Source organism: Schistocerca cancellata, chromosome 4 (genome assembly GCF_023864275.1).
Source record: "Schistocerca cancellata isolate TAMUIC-IGC-003103 chromosome 4, iqSchCanc2.1, whole genome shotgun sequence".
Lineage (NCBI taxonomy): Eukaryota > Metazoa > Arthropoda > Insecta > Orthoptera > Acrididae > Schistocerca > Schistocerca cancellata.
The window spans coordinates 144,004,060-144,028,636 of NC_064629.1; the positions used below are offsets into that span (position 1 = coordinate 144,004,060).

Sequence of the window (24,577 nt, forward strand, 5' to 3'; positions counted from 1 at the left end):
AAGGTGCTTAGCATCTATTTTGTGATCTGTACATCCTTTTGAACCATACAATGTGCATTGACAGTTACACTAATTTACAATAAGGATTTGAGCGCATGTAGGATTTGGGCAGATGGGATCTGTTTTCCCCTCAGACTAGGGCACTATAGGGTATTACATGTCTGGAAACTTTTGGTATTTAATTGCTTTAGGTGTGGCATTCATGCCATTTCATCAGAAGTGGTGTGAAAGACAAAAACAACTGTTATCTGCATAAAATGTTCTTGTTTGCATCGCAATTTGCAGTAAATGCCAATTCTTCCTCAGAAATGTGAAAACATGAAATGTCCTAATAAAAACTTTTTCATGAGAATTTTATCCAAATTAAATATTTTATTATAGTTTAATAATATGCACAATAATGTGTCTGCAAACTAAGAATTACATGAACAAAATGATTAATTGGTTCAGTCAGTGCCCTGGTGCAGCATCTATATTGTGGGTGGGTGGTTGAATGGTCTCTATACGTCCTGTAATACACCACAGGGCTCGGCCACAGGACCTTTCATCTGAGAACAAAGAAACATGTACGTTTGTCTGCTAACGAAGGTTTAAAAATTGGTACAATCACTATGTTTACACGAGACACAACTTCCAGAACACAAAAATCGAATTTCAGAAATCATTTTTCGCTGTTATATTATTTCCATATTAAGGACTGAAGTAGTTTTGCTACACTGCATTTGGAAATCATCTGCTTCAGTTTCTCATTTAATCAGTACAATGGCTTATACTCTTTAATTAATATTAGAGGTAAACAACTGATACTTTCCTTTACTGAAAGAATTCTCCATCAACATTAGCCAAAACTTTTTAACTACAAGTTGTAACCTGATAACCTAAGAATGTTTAAAAATAATTGTACGTTTACCTGGGAGAGAAAATCTATTGCAGATGTTTAAATGCAGCAACTGGAGCCGCACTCCCAGAATGGATACTATTCGGGCCGAGCAACAGAACCTGTCTAAGTATTTTGACCAAGCCGAAAGTCTTCTAACGTGCAAACAGAATTCTTTCTGTTCTAATTCTATGCTCAGTACCTCATCAGCTCCATCTGTAGCTTTGTCAAATATGGATCAAATGGCTATGAATGGCCACAAAAAGTTCTGCCTATTTTGCAGTTACTTGTGTGGGAAGAGAAAAATAATGCCAAGAAATATCTTAAATCAGAAGCATTCTGTTCACCGGCAGGTAAATGCTGTTGATTCTCAGCATACACAATCATTTTTTGGAATCACAAACAGAGCCCAAATTAGAAAACAAGTAAAGGACATTCTGGAAATAAGGTGATGTGTTTGAAAAGCAAACATTCCAAACACTTTTTTAGTTAGTCCCAACACACTAAGCCTATATCTTCAGGCACATACTGTGGCAAACTCTGGATGTGTATGGCTAATCATTAAAATGTATTACCTGCAAATTTTGCCAAGAATAGATGCTACATTGTCAGGTCCCTACTCATTAGCAATTGAATTGGACACACACATGTATACCAAGCAACAGAGACAAACCTTTCAAACTATTACACATGTCTAATAGACATCTATATGTCTGAATATTTGCTAGACTTTGGAAAATTTTATACACTATGACATGGTACTACATCCTGACACTAAAACTGACAGAAATGGGAACATTAATTTTTCTTGGCTATGCTTTCATAAACTGCTAATATCCAATGATTCAGTGTTGCTTCATGAAATTAGTTACCAGTTTTGCAATCTCATAAAAATATCATTCACATGTTCCAGATAAACAGTTTCTCATATTCAAATTAGTACAATAAAACATCAAGACATAAGTTTTTCAGTTTTTCCATATATTTTATTTGTGCATTGTAAAAACAATCTTTCTGTACAAATATTTATGATTGTATACAAACAATATAGGTAATGAGGCTGCAGTAAAACTACACAACAGAAGAAAAAATTGAAAATACAGTGTGACTACTTGAGCAATTTCAATAGCCAGTCACATATAATACTGATGTTACAATAAATGTGTAGTTAACTATTGCAGATATCTGTTGGTAAACACTTTCCATTTGTTTTAGTGACAATTAAGTGACTAACACACAAAGAGATACTAAAAATTATACAAACAAGAAACAATTGATTTGAAAGGACTCACAGCTTCATCTTAACAATTTCATAAACCAGTTCCATTTAAGGCTGATATTCAAATTAAATGCATTAACAGCTAATGCGCCCTCATGTTTTTCCATCTATTTATAATTATAAATGAGGAGATATTTTTAGAAACAAATATATTCTGTTATATATGCACAATTACATAGACTTGTTATCAAAAGTTAATTACAGGCAGCATATTACAACTTATGTATTTGCCTTCTCTCATGAACAGCAATAAATTAAACTTAGAAATTTTTATATCATGTGCATCTCTATCTCATACATGATACCACATCCTACATGATACCAGATACTAAATATTGCTGCCTTGTAACCAGTTGCGGTTACATCTGGGACCAAGCCACTAAAAACTAATGTTTGTGAATGTTTTAGTTTTTCATAGCCACTTTTATCTAAGAAAATGTTCTGGATGGTTGCACCATGCCATTCTGATAACATACTAGCTACTAACACTGATTTACATGCCAAAACACCTACCTGCACGTCTGGCTGAGCAATGATAAATATCTGTGATATGCCCACATAAAATGGAGGATTTTCTGCAGTTTCTCATTGTCCGGGATGGTTTAGGAAGAGTTAAATTTGTGGGCTGTTTTGGGAAGGTATACTGGGGAGGGGCAAGACAATGAACCGATTATCTTGTTGACAACTCTCCTCTGATTTTGTCATAAAAGGCTGAAGAAACCATACAACAGGTTGGGGGGGGGGGGGGGGGGGTGAGGAGAAACTGTCAATGTTAAGTTGAGCTTCGGTTCTCTACCTGCTGTTGGTACACTTCATGTCAACTATCTTAGGTTTGTGACTGCTGCCAACTTACATGATCTAACAGTTGTAGCATTACAGCAGTGCGGTGAACTCTTGTTTCGTGTAAACTGAAAAATAAATAGCATAATGACCTTCTTTGAGTATGAACAACACTGTAACATGCTTTCACATAACCTTGTTACTTCAGTGTGTAATTTATACCATAGCTGATTATCTGCATGCCTAAAGTTGCATCATTTTATAGTAGACAGACAACATTCCCCCTCTTATGTCCCTCCTTAGCATGGTGACAAACTTCTCCTTCCCAATTACCCCGCACTGCACACTCCACTGTGGCTGTAGCTTAACTTGGCACAGACAATATTTATCAACTTCTGTCATTATTTACAGAGTGGAACTATTGTGTCTGCAATCACTTAAACTTGAAATAAAAGAAACATGGCTTAAACAACATTGTAATTATTAAAAACTGGAAAAGCTTTTAGTACTTTAGACTTTACAGTGTCTCAAGAGTTTCATTTGTAGTATGTAACAATGATATACCTAATAAATAAGTCTGGCCTATTTCCAGTGACGTAACAACACCCAGTGGCTGTCTCTTAGGGTCACTGACAAATTATGTTTGCACATGTATGTGTTTATATGAGAGCTAAAGATGAATGGAGCATTGGAAGTTTTGCAATGTATTTTAACACTGATGGCAAGAAGGGAGTTGCAGTACTTGGCGAGGCAGATAGTGTCATTCGCCCAGGTCACCTGAAGTTATGTTTCACATTTAGGTTTTTTTATTTATACTTTGGTGAATGTCGCATGGCACAGTGGTCTGGTGCAAGTCTTTCAATTCAACACAAATTCAGTAACTTGGGGTTCTCGGAACCAACAGCACCTGGTTTTTCCCGAACTGTGACCCATCCAAATACTAGCTGGGCCCAATGTTGCTTAATTTCCGTCATCGGGCAGGAACCGGTGTTATCAACGTGATGAGGGCATTGGCTTGGTAGAGTGATTTGTTGTTAAATAATGCTAACCTTGCACAATAGTAAATGTAGCTTTTGTATCATCCATTTAATATTAAACCCTTGACTGCTGTAGATATGGACTCTGCTTTCCGAAACAAGCGCAGCTTTGTTGTTGCTATACTGCTCGCCTAATGTTGCTACCAGTATTGAGAGACAGTGTTAAGGCTGCTATGAAATAGTTATTATCCAATTTTAAGACAGCTATTCCGTGAAAAATTTGATTTTTGCATATCTTAGTCTGATATCTTTGCTTGATAATGGACTGAATTTCTTTCATTATTTGTCATAGTTACTGTGCTGCAACATATTACGTAAAGCACTGCACAAAATGTAGAAGAGTTTGTGGAGGTAAAAATGCACTGTGTAGGTTTGCATATGGTTGATTTTAGATCATACATTGCTGGGTAGGAAAAGTACCAAAATTTTATTTAATACTGAGAGCGGAATGATAGTCTATTTTTATACCCGGCAGACAGTTGTGCACGACACTGTTGATTCCATTTATGCACACCAGGAATCATGCGGTCAAAACAATCATCATATCTCATAAATAGTTCACGATATCAAAATGATTTTTTTTTGCATGTGACAGCATGCAGAGAGGAACGGATGTTGTTTAACAAACATTATAAATTTTTTTTATTCACCGAGATATAGAAGTAACTCTTCCACTGCAGTGAAAGCGTTAAAGCTAGGGGTTACCATTTAAATAATCAATAAATAGTTTGGTTCTAGTTTTTTTAGATTGCTTTATAACAGAGTTAAAGTTGACAGAACATAAGAAAGTGCTGTCTGGATTTTCTTCACTACTCCCGATTTCAATTGGCGAAATATTCTTGAATAGCCAACAACAAGAAGAGTTCAACACCTTAATTGAATTCTACATTGAAGATATGGAATGTAGAGTAGAAGATATTCTTCCTGAATTATATTTATTGAGAAGGAAATCTGTGAAAGTTCACAGACCTCCATCTACCGCGGAAGCACGGTAACTATGCAACAAAGACATGTACCCAAATAACAACAACCTTTTGAAGAGACCTTAACTTTTCCTGGTGAATTGAATGTTCAAATAACTTATGGGTTTGCTGCCGGGTGACATCATCAACCACTGCTGATATTTCGACAGGAGCACAACCTGCCATTCTCAAGATCGCAGTTGTGCCTTGAGAATGGCAGGTTGTGCTCATGTCGAAATATTGGTGCTGGTCGACGACATCACCCGGCAGCAAACCCCAAGTTATTTGAACCTTCTGAAGATTTTGATCACATGCCTTTTTATTTCAATTTATCACTTAAGATTTTAGGTGATTAATAAAAATGTTTCCTGAATGTTGTTGCACACCTCTCAATCCAGCCCTATCACTCCTAACTTCCACCATAAAATCAAAAGTTTCAATAGATGCAATCTATGTTCCAATTCTAAATGCTGAAACTGTTTATTATACTTCAGGTACTGATATTCGGGATATTGATCTGAGTGAACATCTTGTACTTGAAGAGAACCGAAACCCTAGGGTTGACACAAGAATGCCTTTTAGGCTGCAAACTTGCACTAAGGAATGCCCTAAATCTAATCATCAGGCCAGTGTAGAATAACGACAGGCTGGGAAAATTGGAGCACATTCAGGCACCAGTACAGGAGGGAATCTTGTCATCAAATACTATAAAACCCTCAGTCTCCTCACACTCATTTTTATGACAAGACTATTCTGTCTGCATCATTGATACTGATGGAAGGTCAACTCTACTAGTTACACGATGGCCTGGTGTCTACAGCCACCGTCAGCTCGGAATCCACCGCTACGAATCCACAGTCGTCCGACTGTGGACAAAACTTCAACTCTATGCGCTGCATCCCTGTCAGTCACCACAGTGATTGACTGAAGATGAGGACCGGCCCTGTCTTCCAATCTGCTTGTCTACGAGCTGTTCAGCTTGGGAGCAGGGTGCCTATGCCAACACTCCGGGGCAGTACAAGTGCCACTTTGCTAGCCATATGCTGTGACCGCCTCTCAGGCTGTCTTTCGTGTTGCTGTTTTATCTTTCACCTACACACCATCTCAACGAAAGGGGCATGCACATTTCTTTGGCAGAGCCCAACTGTAGGTTCACTCAAGAAGAGCACTGAGGCTCCAGATGTCCACAGCCATTCCAGGCTGCCGAGACGTGCTGGCTACTGCACCCTCCTGTGCTGACGCTACAGTACTGACCCCAGAAAGTGCAAGGGGCCTCCAACAGATGCTGCACCTCTGTGCGAAGCTGTCTCAGCACAGCCGCTGCTAGGCTTCACTGGGAAGAAGACTGAGTGATTGTACACTCTTGGAAATAAATAACTGTTAATCGAGTGATGCCTCAGTAGTGCCTCAGCTCACCACATGATCCCACCACTGCACCTCCACTCTATTGTTCTACACTCTAGTACGAGGCCACATCTTATTCATCATTGAACATTTATCTGTATAGAAGAATGTATCAGCAAGTGAACATAAAATTTCCTAAGAGAAGAAATGGGCACATTAGAAAAACCCAGACAATTTCATTTCAGATTAAAACAGTGATTTAAATGAAAGGTATAACACAATGAATATTTTTCCAAAGCAAGATTTAATAACCAGGCCCTATCAGCATGAAAAATGAATGTAAAATTCCAATACAACCAACATCTATGTACAAGTAAGATATGAAAGTAAAAGTATAATAGCAAAACTAAGGTTGGTTACCTTGAAAGTGTACAATACACTGACTTGCTTGAACAGTGTCATGCTGAGCACACTTATTTTAGACAGACGATTACAATTCAACCAAATATACTTGACACACTAATGTTCAACGAACTGGCACAGCAGGTAATGTGGGCATCGACTGTGCAGTTGTTTCCTTACACCTATTCAGACAATAGTGGCAGACATACTTTCTCACCTAAAATACTCAATATGCACCAGTTTAAATACAAGAATGCAAAATCATCTATCCATCTTACGAACAGATATCATACACTACATTATTTACCCTCCCAAACTGACTGATGTAAAATTATTCCAAAATTGCAGCAGATCCAAGTTCAGTAACTGCTAAACAAACATACATAAATGAAATACGAGACAAACAGAAATGATCTACATCCGACAAGCTAAGCAGATAAGAAAAGTAATGATAATTAGTTTTAGTTTTCTTAACAAGTTAACATTTCAAAACATAATGTCTTTCAGGGTACATATAATGGAAGTGAGGCATGTGAAACAATGTTTAGTTTGTAATAATATTCAATACCCAGAAAAATCGTTGACAGAACTGAATGTGTGTAACTTCACGGAAGTATTCACTGTTTTACAAGTTAAGACATTTTTTCCAAGTACTTGTACCCTGGTGTATACACATTTTAAGAGTTATAAATGTAACTTTCTCTTCATAAGGCGATATCACATAACATTTAAATTTGAATTATCTATTTCAACAGCATAAATTATTTTGGTACTAAGAAACCTGAGTATAGTTCTTTAGGCAATTATCCAGGTGGCCATTAGACTAGTTATGACATTGCACATTGTGTGATCTATTTCAAATATGTAACGAATTCAAGTTCTCTTTTATCAATCTTATTCAGCATTAAAATACATATCAAATTAGCATTTACAGTTCAGTTTGCTCTTCAAAGGGCCAATATATGAGAGATCAGCTTCAGTATAGCAGCAACTGAATGCTTGCGAGGTAGAAAATACATAGCATTTCTGCAAAGGTAAATTTACTAAAGATAGTCCTTTCTGTCGTGAACCAGTAAAAATACTTGTGGCTAATCTGCAGGGAGATTTTCTACTTGGAAGACTGATCTTGCCAATTCATTACAATAGTACACTTATCACACTTGACAACATAGTACTTTTTACATGAATTTCATGCTGATTCTGTGCCAGTGTGGAGAGTTCAGAGCAAAAAACTGAAGAGTGTGGTTTAACACCTTGTTGGTGAAGAGATAAAGTTGGAGCATGAACTTTGGTTGTACCGGACTGGGAGAGGAAGACTGTCATATCTTTTTCAAAAAAACTATCCTGGTATTCACAATTACTCAATTTAGGGAGAAAATAGAAAGACCAAATCTGGAGGGGAATATAGGGTTTTGAACTCTGCTGCTCGCAAATGTTAGTCCGGTTTTGAACTCTGCTGCTCCAAAATGTTAGTCCAGTGCCTCAAATAGTGCACCATATCACTCCACATGAGCTTACAATCAAGCTGCAAAATCAGATACTGAATTGAATTTTTTTATTAGTCATTATTTTGATATTAGATGACATGGTGTATATTTTTGTCTGCTAAGTTGTGCTCTAGCTGCAATCAAGTATCATCTACTAACTACTTATAGGTGTTGACAACTTCCCACTTTCCTGTTCTTATTGTAATTATATATTTCTATACAGGTATACGTATAGTGTTAGTATAAACTGTAGATTGCAAATCACCTAAGCTCTCAGGAGACACGAAATTTTTTTGAGCAAATGGAACTCTGTGTCTAACAGATTTGAAGAACAACAATAACACTAAAAATGCACAGCAGCTACTACGAAATACTATCCATAGGATAGGTTTCAATTTTCTTAGGCCGATTTGTGTACTTTATCTGAGCAGCAATCATGTTTCAGTTGAACAGTTTGCCTCTCACAATATCTGTTAATGCAACCAAATGCATAATTTAGGGTAATGAATATGTACTTGCAGCCAACACAAAGTAACTGCAGTTGTAATAAAATGTTCACCGGCTGTGGTTATTTTGTAAGGAAAAAAAATTGTCTCAACTTATGTACACACTAGATGGCTGAATCTATTGAATAAGAAAGTATATAAAATTGTAATGTGAATACTTCTGTAGGTGCAAAATATGTAAGTATGGATGGTCCCATCAAATAACTATCATATGTGGATATGCTGAAACTTATACCCCTGAGGTAAAAATATGATGGGTTAATGGTTCTATTCCTCAGTTTAAATGAAAATTGCTTTACACAGCTCCATGAGTCAGAAAATACTCTCTGATATATACACCAAGAACATTTATTTTTACAGCTTCTTTCATATAATTTTTCAACTACTCCTCGCTGAAAACTCATTCCCCCAGCGTGCTGTCAGATACCTCACTGTGCTACAACATTGATCTTCTGCAATACAATTAACATTAGCTGAACAACAAAAGCATGCATTCAAGCCTATGTGAAAAAGTCACGACAACATCAACTGTACATTTTAAAAATTGGAAGACAATTATTCTATGTTATGACATGGATGATTCATCAGTAACAATTTCTTCAGCATCATGTATATAGGATACTAGTGTTACTGTTCAATCATCTACTTCGTTGGACAGCGAAACCTGCACTACAGGTACATATATGAAAACGATGACCACAATTTTTTAGGTTAAGAATACATTCAGATTTCACAGTTGGTACAATGCAAGCAGTCCAGCAACACGTGAAGTTTAGCAAATTTATGATAAATTAATTTGTAATTGATACAGTATTTACATTTTCATCACGTTGAAATTTTTAACACACAATCGATCATTATGTATAAATGAAATATTTGTCTACTAACTTAACTGTGAAATAGCAGCACAAAATTAAAAACAAAAAAGTGAGCAATAAAATAAATTTTGACAGGTTACACAGGCCTACAAATAAAAAAAATTGTATATAAAAGTTGCTTATTCTCAAGGCTTTTACTGAGCTGAATTCTAGTACAATACAAAAAAAGGCATCTCACCCATCATTTGGTTTTTACACTTAACACTCATTACTAGAACATGCATTTTATCAATTTTAATGATATATTTACTTCATATACCATTTCAATTAGAAATAACTGGAAGTTGAAATTTCAGTGGTAGTCGTTACACATGTTAATATATACTGTAACTACTACGAAAAGCTCTTTGGCTCTTCATTCATTTTTTTCTGTGAGAACCTCATGGACCCAAAAAATCTTATTTCTACCTCTATACCTTAATTTTGCGTTTAATGAAACAGTTTGTGAAAGCCATACGCAAACATTGGAAGGCACCTCTTCATCTATCCAAAGCTAAATTGGAAGAATGTGTGTTTGTTGGACCACATATTCAAAAAAAGATGTTGGAGTATCATTCAAGGAGATTTTTACTAAGAGCTTAAGCAACAAACAAGATTCACACTATCTTTCAGTCGTATCCAACAAAAAAGTTAAGCTGTTTGACAAACATCAAGATTCTCTTGTTGAACAGTCATCTATTAATTTGTGTGGTATCAGTGAGCAACAAAGGGAGCACTTTCATTAAAATTTCGAAGTTACAGAATGATGGCATTAGAAACTCAGCAATACCAGTAATGCAAGAGACTACTGATGATCACTTCATTTCACAGAGCTGTACAATGAACAATTCACCAGAGAAAATGCTGTATCAGATGCTTTAAGGAGAAGAGAGAAAGTAAATATAATCCAATGGACACAAAATTTGTATCTAATAAAGATGTGAAAGTAACATTTCCCCACTTAGGCTGTATTTATTTAGACTTCAGTCTTGGTTCATATTTAAAAATTAAGTTACTTCTCATTCCAGTTATATATGTCTTACTAATGTTCTAGTTTATAATGAAATCATATTGTGATAAACAGGAAGTGATTGGAAAAAAGATAAATAAATAAATAAATAAAAGTACTAAGGATAGGGATTAAGTGTCCAACACCCACAAAAAGTAATGAAAGTATTTTTGTTGGCCTGTATTATTGTTACATTGTTCCTCTGCATAATTCTGCTTTAAAATCTGCAAAGAAATGCTGTTTTACAGCACATTCATTAAAGCCTGAAACTTCTTAAAACTTCATAAACAAAAGGAAAAATATATCTTGTTCAAAAACTTGAACATGTAGGCGTTCCTCGATAGTCTTTTTCCTTTGTATAAGAGTTTGCACTTGAAAATTAATTGCATAAATAAATAAATAAATAAATAAATAACTTATTTACATTATTATGTAAATCTGAATCACAGTTCATAACTGTAATAAAATGCATAATAGAATTATGTACCAAAGTCTTCATCATTTGATGATAACAAGACACCTAGAGCTTCATTACATGTGAAGTGAGAACAGGGATATATATAAAAATCACATCTGCAGCACCACAAAGCTGATTCTATGCTGAAGCTCTTTATACTTACAAGTATGACTAGTACAGACAACTTATCAGAAATAAACAGTACATTTAAATAAAATTAGTTGTGACAATCTTATTAAGTAGTTTACAGTACAAGAGCAACACCAGTTTCTTGTGTACATAAGATGAATGCAACAATCCCAGTTACAGCACCATGCAAAGCAACATCTGAATTACATGTACATACACATAAAACTACTGGTTGTCACATTCTTAATGCAATGTGTATATAAAAATACAAATGAAATACCATAGAGAACTACAGTGACAATGTATCTGAGGACTTTTTAAAGATGTTTTTTTCTTTATTGGATACTATTTTTGTTATTCAGTTCCTTCAACAGATGCTCCTCTTGGCAGTTTCAGTGTTAAGCTCCTGGCTGAAACAAATAGTGCACTTCTCCCCTTATTAGTATGAACAACTGCCTCAGAAACAGAGATTTACCTCTGAAAGACAACCAAATATGAGGTGGATAGTAAATGAATGCTGTATAAATGTTTTTCAACAAAACCTGTCTCTTGAAACCCACAGGTAAAATGCTGAAAGTCACATACGCACAGTCAAATTTAATTATTTTCAAATTGCAGATGTAATGTATTTTAAACAAAATCCATGATAATCAAACAAATGTCAAACATCAAACACTCATAAGATTGATAAAATGTACATGAATACATCAGTATCAAGGTGTCCATTTATGAAAAGTACACGTGACTTACTTGATATTTGTCAACTGATAATGCATATGTTTCTTTCCTAGGAAAAACCTGAGTCCTCCACAAGACACTATTTTTTTTTTCAAACTTTGTTTAAAGTCACTCACATGGCATCACTTTTCGACATAAGAAAGTTATTCTCCATACACTTCTGAATGATCTGCTGACACAGGGCCATAGTGCCAGCCACTATATGCTTGTTTATGTCCATCTGTATGGACATGAACATGGATATCGGTTGGGTGATGAGGATACCAAGGAGGTCCCTGACTCTTAAATTTATGGAAGAAGTTTCCAAACCCAAGCAGGAGTAGAATGACACCAATTGTGAGGCCCTTAAGTGCCAGAATTATGAGGCCACCAAGCATTGTTGTCATAACTCCCATCTTGTACATCATGGGCAGTAGAGCCATCATAATCCTACGCCGTGCTCCGAACGTCCGACTTCCTACAACAACAACAAGAAACAAAAACTTATGAAAATACAAGAAGTGAAATGAACTACTTAACTTTTTGCTTAATGCTATGCTGATTTTTGCCCCTCCAGTACACAAAAGATACAGAAATACCATTGTCTACTCAATAACTCAACATGTAAACTACATATTTTCCAGCTAGCATCTTTTTTCCAAATTCTGTAAACAATGTTATTCAAGAGATTTTAACAATAAAAGACAATTTAACTGGTGAACATCACATGGCTTTCAGTGAAGTCAGTTCTTTCTACAGGAACATCCAGTGAATCTGCACAGGTACTACAGACACTATACAAGGTAAATGTAAAAATGTAGGAAAAAATGGAATTTATCACACAAACATTAACAGACATAAATTTTAAACTTAAATTCCCATGCAAAATATGTTAATCTTCTGATATGACACTGAAATCTGAGGATGGGGCATTTTCATTCATCCAACTTAGGGGAAATTATCAACACCTGCAGAAGAAAAAGAAAAGGAAACTGGGAAGGGACGTATTTTATATTTGATGATCGCTGTTTTTATTATTTCAAGTTGACCAGTTTCAGGCAGTGTTGGCAATCCTCAGATCATTTGCCATAGTTATGGAGTACCTAATTTTACTCTACAACTATCAGAAATGATCTCAAGATAGGCATGGGCGGCACTGCCCAAAACCAGTCAGTTTGAAATAATAAAAACAGTGACTAACATGTGGAAAATACATCTATCTTCTATAAAAAAAGAATTTGGGTAACTGCCTGTCCAGTTTTGACAGAAAAAACTAGACAACTACATGAAAATAAAATATATTTATGATGTTTAGCCTTCACAGACGTTTTTGCAGTTTTTCTTGAAATGCCATGCAAAGAATAGATTCCCTCTTGAAACACCATGCAAGAATAGATTCACTTTCAATCACAAAAGTAAGTAATTCTTTGTCTCCTGTGTATATAAAATCAATAATGGACCCGTCTCGGTATGAACATGACAAACAGTATGTGATAGATCTGTTTTTGGTGCAGATCTGAATTATACGTGTTTCTACCGACATCATAGCCTCCAAGTTTATGTTTTTATTTGTATTCTTCTAAGCATAGACTACAACCTTGAACTCAATACTAAGATACAACATCACACTAATCAAAGCAAAGGCGTGTATATGCACCTACAAACTTCATTACTGGAAGTAGATCAAGGGGGAAAAAAAAGGTACTGTGAAACTGTCAGCAGATAGGTAACGTAATGTAGCTCAGTTCAGGACATTTTGTACTTGGAAGTACTCACAAACTGTGATAACATACAGAATAAAATATTACAGACTGATTATTTAAGTGTTGTAATTGTTTTAACAGTTTAACATATAGTCAGGGCCTTAACGAATCTATTTATAGAAAAATGAACACTTTTTGTTTGTACCGTATGCTTTCCTTTACCATTCATCCAATGTGATAAAACTGTTGTTACTTGTTGGGCACACACCATGAAGTTTTCTTAACTAGTACATCTACATTGAAGTGCCAAAGAAACTGGTACAGACATGCGTATTCAAAAACAGAGATATGTAAACAGGCAGAATACGGCACTGCAGTCGGCAATGCCTATATAAGACAACAAGTGTCTGGTGCAGTTGTTAGATCAGTTACTGGTGCTACAAAGGCTGGTTATCAAGATTTAAGCAAGTTTGAACATGTTATAGTTGACACACAAGCGATGGGACACAGCAAATCTGAGTTAGCAATGAAGTGTGGATTTTCCCATACAACCATTTCACTAGTGTACCATGAATGTCAGGAATCCTATAAAACGTGAGATCTCTGACATCACAGTGGCCAGAAAAAGATTCTGCTACAACTGGATGAATGATGGCTGAAGACAATTATTTAACATAACAGAAGTGCAACCTTTCCGCTAACTGCTGTAGATTTCAAAGCTGGGCCATTAAAATGTGTCAGCGTGTGAACCATTTAACAAAACATCATCAATATGCGCTTTCGGAGCCAAAGGCCCACTAATGTACCCTCAATAACTGCACAACACAAAGCTTTATGCCTCAGTTAGCCCCTCAACACCGACATTGGTCTGCTGATGACTGGAAGCATTTTTGCCTGGTCAGACAAGTCTCATACCAAATTTTTATGAGCAGATGGACATGTACAGGTATGGAGGCAATCTCATGAATCCATGGACCTTGCATGTCAGCAGGGGCCTGTTCAAGTTAGTGGAGGCTCTGTAATTGTATGGGGCGTGTGCAGTTGGAGTGATATGGGACCCTTGATAAGTCTAGGTATGAATCTGACAGGTGACACATATCTAAGCATCCTGTCTGATCACCTGAATTCATTCATGTCCATAATGCATTCTGACGGACTTGGGCAATTCCAGCAGGACAATGCGACACCCCATACGTCCAGAATTGCTACAGAGTGGCTCCAAGAACACTCTTCCAAGTTTAAACACTTCCGCGGTTCACCAAACTCCCCACACATGAATATTATTGAGCATACTTGGGATGCCTTGCAACATGTTATTCAGAGGAGATCTCCACTCCCTTGTACTTTAACGGATTTATGGACAGCTCTGCAGAATTCATGGTGTCAGTTTCCCCCAGCACTACTTCAGACATTAGTCGAGTCCATGCCACGTCGTGATTTGGCACTTCCGCATGCTCACGAGGGCTCTACATGAGTAGGCAGGTGTACCCATTTCTTTGGCTCTTCAGTATATTTTGTAACAGGAGGAGCATGAGTCGTTTCAACAAATAAGTGTTTTTTATATAAGGGTGTGTCAATTAATTACATGAGCTGAAAATGGCAATGGTGGTGTCCGACAAAAATCTAATTTAAAATGGAGGAGGGGCAGGGGGGGGGGGGGGGGGGGCGGCAAGGAAAATCTCACGTCAACTTTACATTATAATAATAGATATCATATAGATATCATTATGTGTCACAGCACAAGTATCAGATGTTATTGTCTTCACCACGTCTTGTATCAAAACTTTTACAGTGCCTATCTTAAGCGGTATGCCGATGAGTCAAAACAACCATGCCAGCAAGAAGTTAATCGTTTGTGGAAGGAAGCCAAGCTGAATTCACCGACAAGAATTCCTATAAATCAAGAGACTGAAAAGCTACGTAATCATACGGTTCAAAGAAAGGTACAGAGAAAGTTGTCTTTCATCTGCAAAGTAAGTAAAGGTGCAATGACACTTAATAAAGTATATCTTATACCAATAATAGGTGATTTTTTTTTTTTTTTTTTTTTTTTAGGGATCCGTCAAAATGGTTACTAGTATTACCACGGAAGCTTTTCGTTCAGTTGTCTCAGCCAGTCCGTCTGAATACTACTCAAGATTTGGCATGTTAAAAGAAAAATGTTTTTAATCAAGTGTGAAAAACAACATTCAATACACTTTCTAAATAAAACACATGTTTATTAAAGTGCTTTAATCAATGTTTAAAACAAATAAAAAATTTTATTTTTACGTATTTTTACCCCACCATGGCAAAGCCGACAGAAGGTTTATACTATGAATTTAGGAGTCTTACGTACAAGGTGAAACAAAAAAAGGAATAATTTTTAAAAGCTATAAATTTCAAAATCTTTTACAAAACAACCTTATCCCTTCAAGATACTCTCCGTTACAAGTAATATATTTATCCCACGGGTGCTCCCATTGTTCGAATCCTTTCTTGCTGTCATCTTTAGAAATGCCTGACAGCTGCTATCTCGTTTTTTCTTGACTTCTTCGGTGATCTCAAATTGGTGTCCTTTCATGCCCCTTTTCATACGTGGAAATAAGAAAAAGCCGCACAGTGCCAAGCCAAGGGAGTAAGGTGCGTGGGACGGCAGAACCATAGCATTTTTTAGCTAAAACCGTCCTGTCTAACGGAGATGGCAAAAAAATGTCTTTTCTGACGAATGCTGTTGCGCAAACTTCTTAAAAATCCCAAATAAAAGGTTTGACTGACGGTCTGATCTGGGGAACGACATCCTTGGCATCAAAAACGCAAATCTGAATTTTTTGATGATTGATCTGACTTTATAACTTTTTTGGGTAGGTTGACGGTGACGTCTTCCATTGGCTAGACTGTTGCTTTGTTTCTGGGTCGTAACCATGGCACCATGACTCATCACCAGTAATGACATTTGACAGAAGATTTGGATCAGTTTCATGTTGTCTCAAAGCACACCATGTTTCAACTCCACGTTCCTTTTGATTGTCAGTAAAAACCCGAGGAACGAACTTTGCTGCAACGCTTTTCATTCCCAAATATTCCGTTAAAATTCGCTGAGCCGAGCTACAAGATAACCTACTAATAGCTGAAAGTTTATCTATCGTCTTGTCGACGGTCTGTGAGCACAAGCTCTCGAATGAAATGTCGATTCGGGCAGTTGATGGACGACCAGGACGAGGTTTGCCATCAAAAGACATTTCACCATTTTTAAATCGGCCAAACCACTCTTACACTTGAGTTTTTCCCATGGCGTCATCTTGGTCAGCTGTTTTCGACATTAAATCAGTTTAGCAGCATTTTTACTGAGCAGAAAACAAAATTTCACAGTTGCACATTGTTCACTTAAACCTGCCATAGTAAAAAACTAAATAAGAACAACACAGCATTAGCAACAACAATCACTGTTGATGAACAGAGCAAGTCAGGTCGACAACGCAGGCGGCACTGAACTGGCAATAAGTTCTATGTAAAAGGCCCATCTGTAGTACCACCCTTAATACACACATCAAAAAAAGTTTTGCATCACCTCGGTTCCTCGAGTTCCGAAACCTGTACAGAAAATTGGAATAGAGATCAACATAAACATCATTTCCGCCCTTTTTATTGCTCATGAAAACCACACACTGTATGTTGTACCACCATACAGCAAGACATTCAGAGGTGGTGGTCCAGTTTGCTGTACATACCAGTACCTCTAATACCCAGTAGAACATCCTGTTGCATAGATGTATGCCTGTATTCGTTGTAGCACACTATCCACAGGTTCATCAAGGCACTGTTGGTCCAGATTGCCCCACTTCTCAACGGTGATTCATCGTAGATCCCTCAGAGTGGTTGGTGGGTCACGTCGACCATAAACAGCCCTTTTCAATCTATCCGAGGCATGTTCGATACGGTTCATGTCTGGAGAACATGCTGGTCACTCTAGTCGAGTGATGTTATCCTGAAGGAAGTCGTTCACAAAATGTGCACGATGGGAGCACGAACTGTTGTCCACGAAGACGAATGCCTCGTCAATATGCTGCCGATATGGTTGCACTATCGGTCAGAGGATGGCATTCACGTATCGGACAGATGTTACGGCGCCTTCCATGACCACCAGCGGCGTACGTCGGCCCCACATACTGCCACCCCAAAACAGTAGGGAACCTCCACCTTGCTGCACTCGCTGGACAGTGTGTCTAAGGCATTCAGCCTGACCGGGTTGCCTCCAAACACGTCTCCGATGATTGTCTGGTTGACAGCATATGCTACACTCATCGGTGAAGAGAACGTGTTGCCAATTCTGAGCGGTCCATTCGGCATGTTGTTCGGTCCATCTGTACCGCGCTGCAAGGTGTCGTGGTTGCAAAGATGGATCTCGCTATGGACGTCGGGAGTGAAGTTGCGCATCATGCAGCCTACTGCGCACAGTTTGAGTCTTAACACAACGTCCTGTGGCTGCACGAAAAGCATTATTCAACATGGTGGCGTTGCTGTCAGGGTTCCTCCGAGCCATAATCCGTAGGTAGCGGTCATCCACTGCAGTAGTAGCTCTTGGGCGGCCTGAGCGAGGCATGTCATCGACAGTTCGTGTCTCTCTCTATCTCCATGTCCAAAGAACATCGCTTTTGTTCACTCGGAGACGCCTGGCCACTTCCCTTGTCGAGAGCCCTTCCTGGCACAAAGTAACAATGCGGACGAGATCGAACCGCGGTATTGATTGTCTAGGCATGGTTGAACTACGGACAAGAGCCGTGTACCTCCATCCTGGTGGACGACGAACTGATCGGTTGTCGGACCCCCTCCGTCTAATAGGCGCTGCTCATGCGTGGTTGTTTACATCGTCGGGCGGGTTTAGTGACATCTCTGAACAGTCAAAGGGACTGTGTCTGTGATACAGTATCCACAGTCAATGTCTATTTTCAGGAGTTCTGGGAACCGGGGTGACGCAAAACTCTTTTTGATGTGTCTATATTTGCAAACAAAATGAACTAAACAAGTAAGAATCAATTTACAATTTTTATTATTGTCACTAGCTGAGTACCCGATGTTGCGCGGATATCTGTTTATTCCAGTCTTCTATTAGACCATATCCTCCTCTCCCCTCTCTTTGTCCATTTCCTCCCACACTCTGTCCATCTCCTCCTCTTCCCTTTCCGTCCATTTTCCCCTCCCCTCCCACTGACCATCTTCTCCTTATCCCTCTCTATCTCTGTCTGTCTATTCCTACGTCCTACTCTCATCAGCTTATCACCCTCACCCCAATAGGAGATTGCTGATTCTTACTTCCATAGTACTTCTTTCCAGGTAGTAAGAAGTATGTGTACCAAGTTTGGCTGAAATCGATTGAAGGATTTTAGGAGCTGCTTTTTACCTGCGATTTTGCCCGCATACGCACATGTCACATACATTTTACACATATTTAACATATTTCACACGTTTTGTACACACAGTACATAGTCTCTCCCAAACTTCGCCTTGCAGTTTCGTTTTCAAGCAGCTCAGTGTTTATGACGTCATTTCTCCTGAACTGTGTGTCGCACAATGATATAATTTTGTAGGTACATTCACTCTGCGAAAATGTGTTGCGAATAGTGTTAGTATAGCAAAAATGTAGCGAGCGGTGAACTATTTTCTTTTCATCATTTTGTGGGGATTTTCAGCGAGAAAAAGTTTCATGAAGGTTTGAAATCATGTATGAATTTCGTTGTTACTAAGTGCCTCATTCTTAAATACTGGATGAATAAAATCTGGCTATTCGCGCGTCGTGGGCTATACTTCTTTATGACCCGCCACCCATCTGATACCTAGGTGGTTCTTATCCCCACGGCTAGTCTTTCCAGACAGGAAGGGATGGTGTGTGTGTGTGTGTGTGTGTGTGTGTGTGTGTGTGTGTGTGTGTGTGTGTGTGTGTGTGGTCCTTAGCGTAAGTTAGTTAAAGTTGGATTAAGTAATGTGTAACCCTAGGGACCGAGCCCTCAGTAGTTTCGTCCCATAAGACCTTACCACAAATTTTCAAAATTTCCCACTGGACTAGCAGCATCAAACAAACATGCATCATTGCTTATGCACTTGGAATACCAAGTTTATCCGCCTCATCAAGACTTCGTAATTGCTTTTCAACATAAATTAATTGCTGCCTGGAGTAGCCGAACGGTTCTAGGTGCTAGTCTGGAACCGCGCTGCTGCTACGGTCGCAGGTTCGAATCCTGCCTCGGGCATGGATGTGTGTGATGTTCTTAGGTTAGTTAGGTTTAAGTAGTTCAAAGTTCTAGGGGACTGATGACCACAGATGTTAAGTCCCATAGTGCTCAGAGCCATTTGAACCATTTCATAAATTAATTCCAAGAGTGGTCGCTAGCTGTGAAATTAAACCTACTCTGATGGGACACGCCGATGCTGTTACAGTGGGCCGACGTGCATAGCTACACGCAGAGCCAAGCACCCTTTGTTCACGGTGACATGTTGCGCTGATGATTTCAATAGGTTTTCGTCTTGAGAGGCCTTTAAAGCATCTATGAAGGGCAGTCAAGGCCAAGTAAGACCTAGTCTTATTATTTCATGCTATTCTGGGCCGTATGAAAATCCTTGCTACCATAAAGTGATCGCACACGCTCTAAACCACTTCAGAGAGAACGGCTTTGACACCATTTTCTTAGTGACCAATACCCGGGGAGAAGTGCTTTTAACATAGTAGAAATGCTCCTTTGAGCCGAGAACTAACAGGCCAGATTCTTCCTCACGACTCTTATGGATCGGATATAAATGACAGCGGCGAAACTGTGAATCTCACGTTAGAACTGGAACTTTCAGAGAGCACGGGAGATTCTGATCGAAATATTGAGCTTGGTATTAATCGAAGGGCACAAAGTTGCTGCCGAATACGTAAAGCCGCAGGAAAGCCTATCTATAGTTTCCGACTTGTCCGATGAACACTGGTAAGAAGGCCACATCAGAGAAAGTATTTGTTGCCGGTATTATAAACTGAAGCGCCAAAGGAACTGGTATAGGCATGCGTATTCAAATGCAGAGATACGTAAACATGCAGAACACGGCGCTGCGGTCGACAATGCCTATACAGGGTGTTACAAAAAGGTAAGGCCAAACTTTCAGGAAACATTCCTCACACACACAAATACAGAAAAGATGTTATGTGGACATGTGTCCGGAAACTCTTAATTTCCATGTTAGAGCTCATTTTAGTTTCGTCCACCTACACTCAATGGAGCACGTTATCATGATTTCATACGGGATACTCTACCTGTGCTGCTAGAACATGTGCCTTTACAAGTACGACACAACATGTGGTTCATGCGCGATGGAGCTCCTGCACATTTCAAAGTGTTCGTACGCTTCTCAACAACAGATTCGGTGACCGGTGGATTGGTAGAGGTGGACCAATTTCCATGGCCTCCATGCTCTCCTGACCTCAACCCTCTTGACTTTCATTTATGGGGGCATTTGAAAGCTCTTGTCTACGCAACCCTGGTATCAAATGTAGAGACTCTTCGTGCTAGTATTGCGGACGGCTGTGATACAATACCCCATTCTCCAGGGCTGCATCAGCAATTCCATGCGACGAGGGTGGATGCATGTATCCTCGCTAACGGAGGACATTTTGAACATTTCTTGTAACAAAGTGTTTGAAGTCACGCTGGTACGTTCTGTTGCTTTGTGTTTCCATTCCATGATTAATGTGATTTGAAGAGAAGTAATAAAATGAGCTCTAACATGGAAAGTAAGCGTTTCCGGATACATGCCCACATAACATATTTTCTTTCTTTGTGTGTAAGGAATGTTTCCTGAAAGTTTGACCGTACCTTTTTGCAACACCCTGTATAAGACAACAAGTGCCTGGTGCAGTTAATAGATCGGTTACTGCTGCTACAATGGCATGTTGTCAAGATTTAAGTGATTTTGAACGTGCGTGGTGTTATAGTCGGCACACGAGCGATGTGACATAGCATCTCCGAGGTAGCGATGAAGTGGGGATTTTCCCCGTAAAACCATTTTACGAGTGTACCGTGAAAATTAGGAATCCGGTAAAACTTCAAATCTCTGGCACCGCTGCGGCCGGAAAAATATCCTGAAAGAGAGGAACCATGGGATGACTGAGGAGAATCGTTCAACGTGACAAAAGTGCAACGGTTCCACAAACTGCTGCAGATTTCAATGCTGGGCCATCAACAAGTGACAGCGTGTGAACCATTCAATGAAACATCATTGATATGGGGTTTCGGGGCCGAAGATCTACTCGTGTACCCTTGATGACCGCACGACACAAAGCTTTTCGCCTCGCCTGGGCCAGTCAGCATCGACATTAGACTGTTGAGGACTGGAAACATGTTATCTTGTCGGACGAGTCGTTTCAAATAGTATCGAGCGGATGGACGTGTACATGTATGGAGACAACCTGTATGTCAGCAGGGGACTGTTCAAGCTGGTGGACGTGTGTAGGGCGTGTGCAGTTGGAGTGAATTGGGACCTCTGATACGTCTAGATACGACTCCGACAGGTGACACGTACGTAAGCATCTTGTCTGATCACCCGCATCCATTCATGTCCATTGTGCATTCTGATGGTGACACCCCACACGGCCAGATTTGCTATATAGTGGCTCCAGGAACATTCTTCTGAGTTTAAACACATCTGCTGGCCACCAAACTCCCCAGAGATGAACATTATTGAGCATATCTGGGATGCCTTGCAATGTGCTGTTCAGAAGAGACCTCCACCCCCTCGTACTCTTCCATATTTATGGGCAGCCCTGCAGGATTTATTGCGTCAGTTCCCTTCAGTACTACTCCAAACATTAGTCGAGTCCATGCCACGTCGTGTTGCGGCCCATCTTCGTGCTCGCGGGGGCTCTACATGATATTATGCAAGTATGCCAATTTCTTTGGCTCTTCAGTGTACTTTGCTTCGTGTGTGAAGCTGCAGAAACATAGGCTGGCGCTGCATGCAACCCAGCGAGCACTTGTGGTCAGGGTTCGACCAACACATCTGGTCACCAGTCAGGCTGAGGAGCCGCTGTGTGCAATGGACGATAGGGTACAGTCGCTGCACGAGACGGATGTAAATACGCCTAATGACTGTACTCCTGTACTACCAAAATGCATGAAGTCATATGTCCAATCATTACAATAGAGGAATGAATTAATGTCCATGGAGTGAGTGAATTGGGGAAGGTGGTTTCGAAGCTTATTTTGTGTTTGTTTATTTGTGAAAATTATTTGCAAAAACCACGATGTGTTAACGGTCAGTTGGCAGCTTTCAAAGCAATTAATCTAATCAAACTCGTTATAGTGCACCTCAATGAGTTATCATTTTCACCTCCAATTCACGGGGAGGGGGGGGGGGGGAGGGAATGTAGTGCATAGATGACAGGCTTTAGGTATGGTGTGAAGCAAAAACTTGGTCAGATCAAATTTAATTATTTATATTAAACATTCAAGGGGAAAACTCACGCGGGCAGAGGGAATCAACAAACTCGCGTAATTAATGGACGTCCCCTACTTTAGCGGTAATTCGTTTTGTATGCCCACATTAGACATAATTAAATTAAATCAAATAAAAGCAGCGATCTTTCACTTTGTTGTTACATACCAAGTGGTGTCGATTGTGAAACTCGAACAGCCGACCGACATTAAATACTACATGGGGCGTTCAATATGTAATGTAAAAGATTTTCTTCTGAAAGCAGGTTGCTTTTATTCAGGATCCCAATATACCATATTATTCCCCACTCTTCCGGCTGCAAAACACAATTCTTCAGCGTAATCTCCGTTCAGTGCGACGGACTTATTAGTCTATGTCGGAGCCGACGTCTTGCTCCATAAATAACCTCCCAGTCATCCACGTACTGCTTCCCGCAGAGTGCATCCCTCATTGAACCCAAACACATGGTACTCACAAGATGCGAGATCAGGACTGTAGGGTGGATGAGAAAGCAGAGGCCAATGAAGTTTTGCGAGATCCTCGCGGGTGCACACACTTGAGTGAGGCCTTGCGTTGTCACGGAGAAGTTCGTTTGCATTTTTGTGGCGAGGAACATGCTGAAGTCGTTTCTTCAATTTACCTAGGGTAGCACAATATAATTCCGAGTTCATCGTTGCACCAAGAGGGAGAACATCAAACAGAGTAACCCCTTCAGAGGCTCAGGAGACCATCGCCATGTTTTTTACTGGGTGCCGATGCGGCTTTGAATTTTTTCTTCGGAGGAGAGGTGGTGTTGCGTCACTCCACGAATTACAATTTTGTTTCCGGTTCGAACGTGATGAACCAATATTTCATCGCCTGTGACGATATTCGACAAAAAATTGTCACGGTCAGCGTTGTAATGTGCAAGAAGTTCTGCACAGATAGTCGTCCGTTGCTCTTTATAGTCTTCTGTTAGGCGGCGAGGAACCCAGCGGGCCCACACCTTTGAGTACCCCAACTGGTGGATGAGTGTGTCAGCACTGCCAGCACAGACGTCCAAGTTGTGCAGTGAGGTGTTTGTTTGTGATTTGTCAATCACCTCTAATGAGAGCGACCGCTCGTTCCAACATTGCAGGAGTCACAGCTGTGTGCGGCCGCACGGCATGCGGGAGATAGGACTGGTTTGTGCGACCCTGTTGCGATGACGACATGCACCTCGCCCAACGACTCCCCATTCTTTTGTTCATTGCCAGGTCGCCGAAGACAATCTGCAAGTGCCTATGAACGGCTGCGTTACTCTGGGGGGGGGGGGATGGGGAGAGTGACGGGGCTGGGATAAGGAAGAGGTAGGAGGACGAAATGAAGTAACAGAGGCAAAAGTTGAAGATAGTGACGCTGGATGAAGTATCTCATACTTTTGGTGAGCCTCAGCATAACACAGGCGATCTAGGGACTTGTATTCTTCAGTCTTCTTTTCTCTCTTGTAAGCCGGGCAATCTGGCGAACGAGGGGAGTGGCGGTCAGTCCAATTGGCACACAGTGGTGGAACAAAGGGGCTTCCTTCATGGAGTGGATGTCTGCAGTCACCACACAGAGGGTTCGCCA

The 24,577-nt window shown here is 39.6% G+C and overlaps 1 protein-coding gene across 1 annotated transcript in view; it reads right to left on the bottom strand.

Annotated features, from left to right (window-relative positions):
- Positions 1-1,861: 1,861 nt before the first annotated feature.
- Positions 1,862-24,577, bottom strand: part of LOC126183649 (uncharacterized) — a 47,024-nt gene continuing 24,308 nt past the window's right edge. Inside the window, exon 2 of the mRNA XM_049925792.1 lies at positions 1,862-12,321. Coding sequence (XP_049781749.1) covers positions 12,008-12,321 — 314 coding nt within the window. The 3' untranslated portion in view covers positions 1,862-12,007. The remainder of the gene's footprint in view (positions 12,322-24,577) is intronic.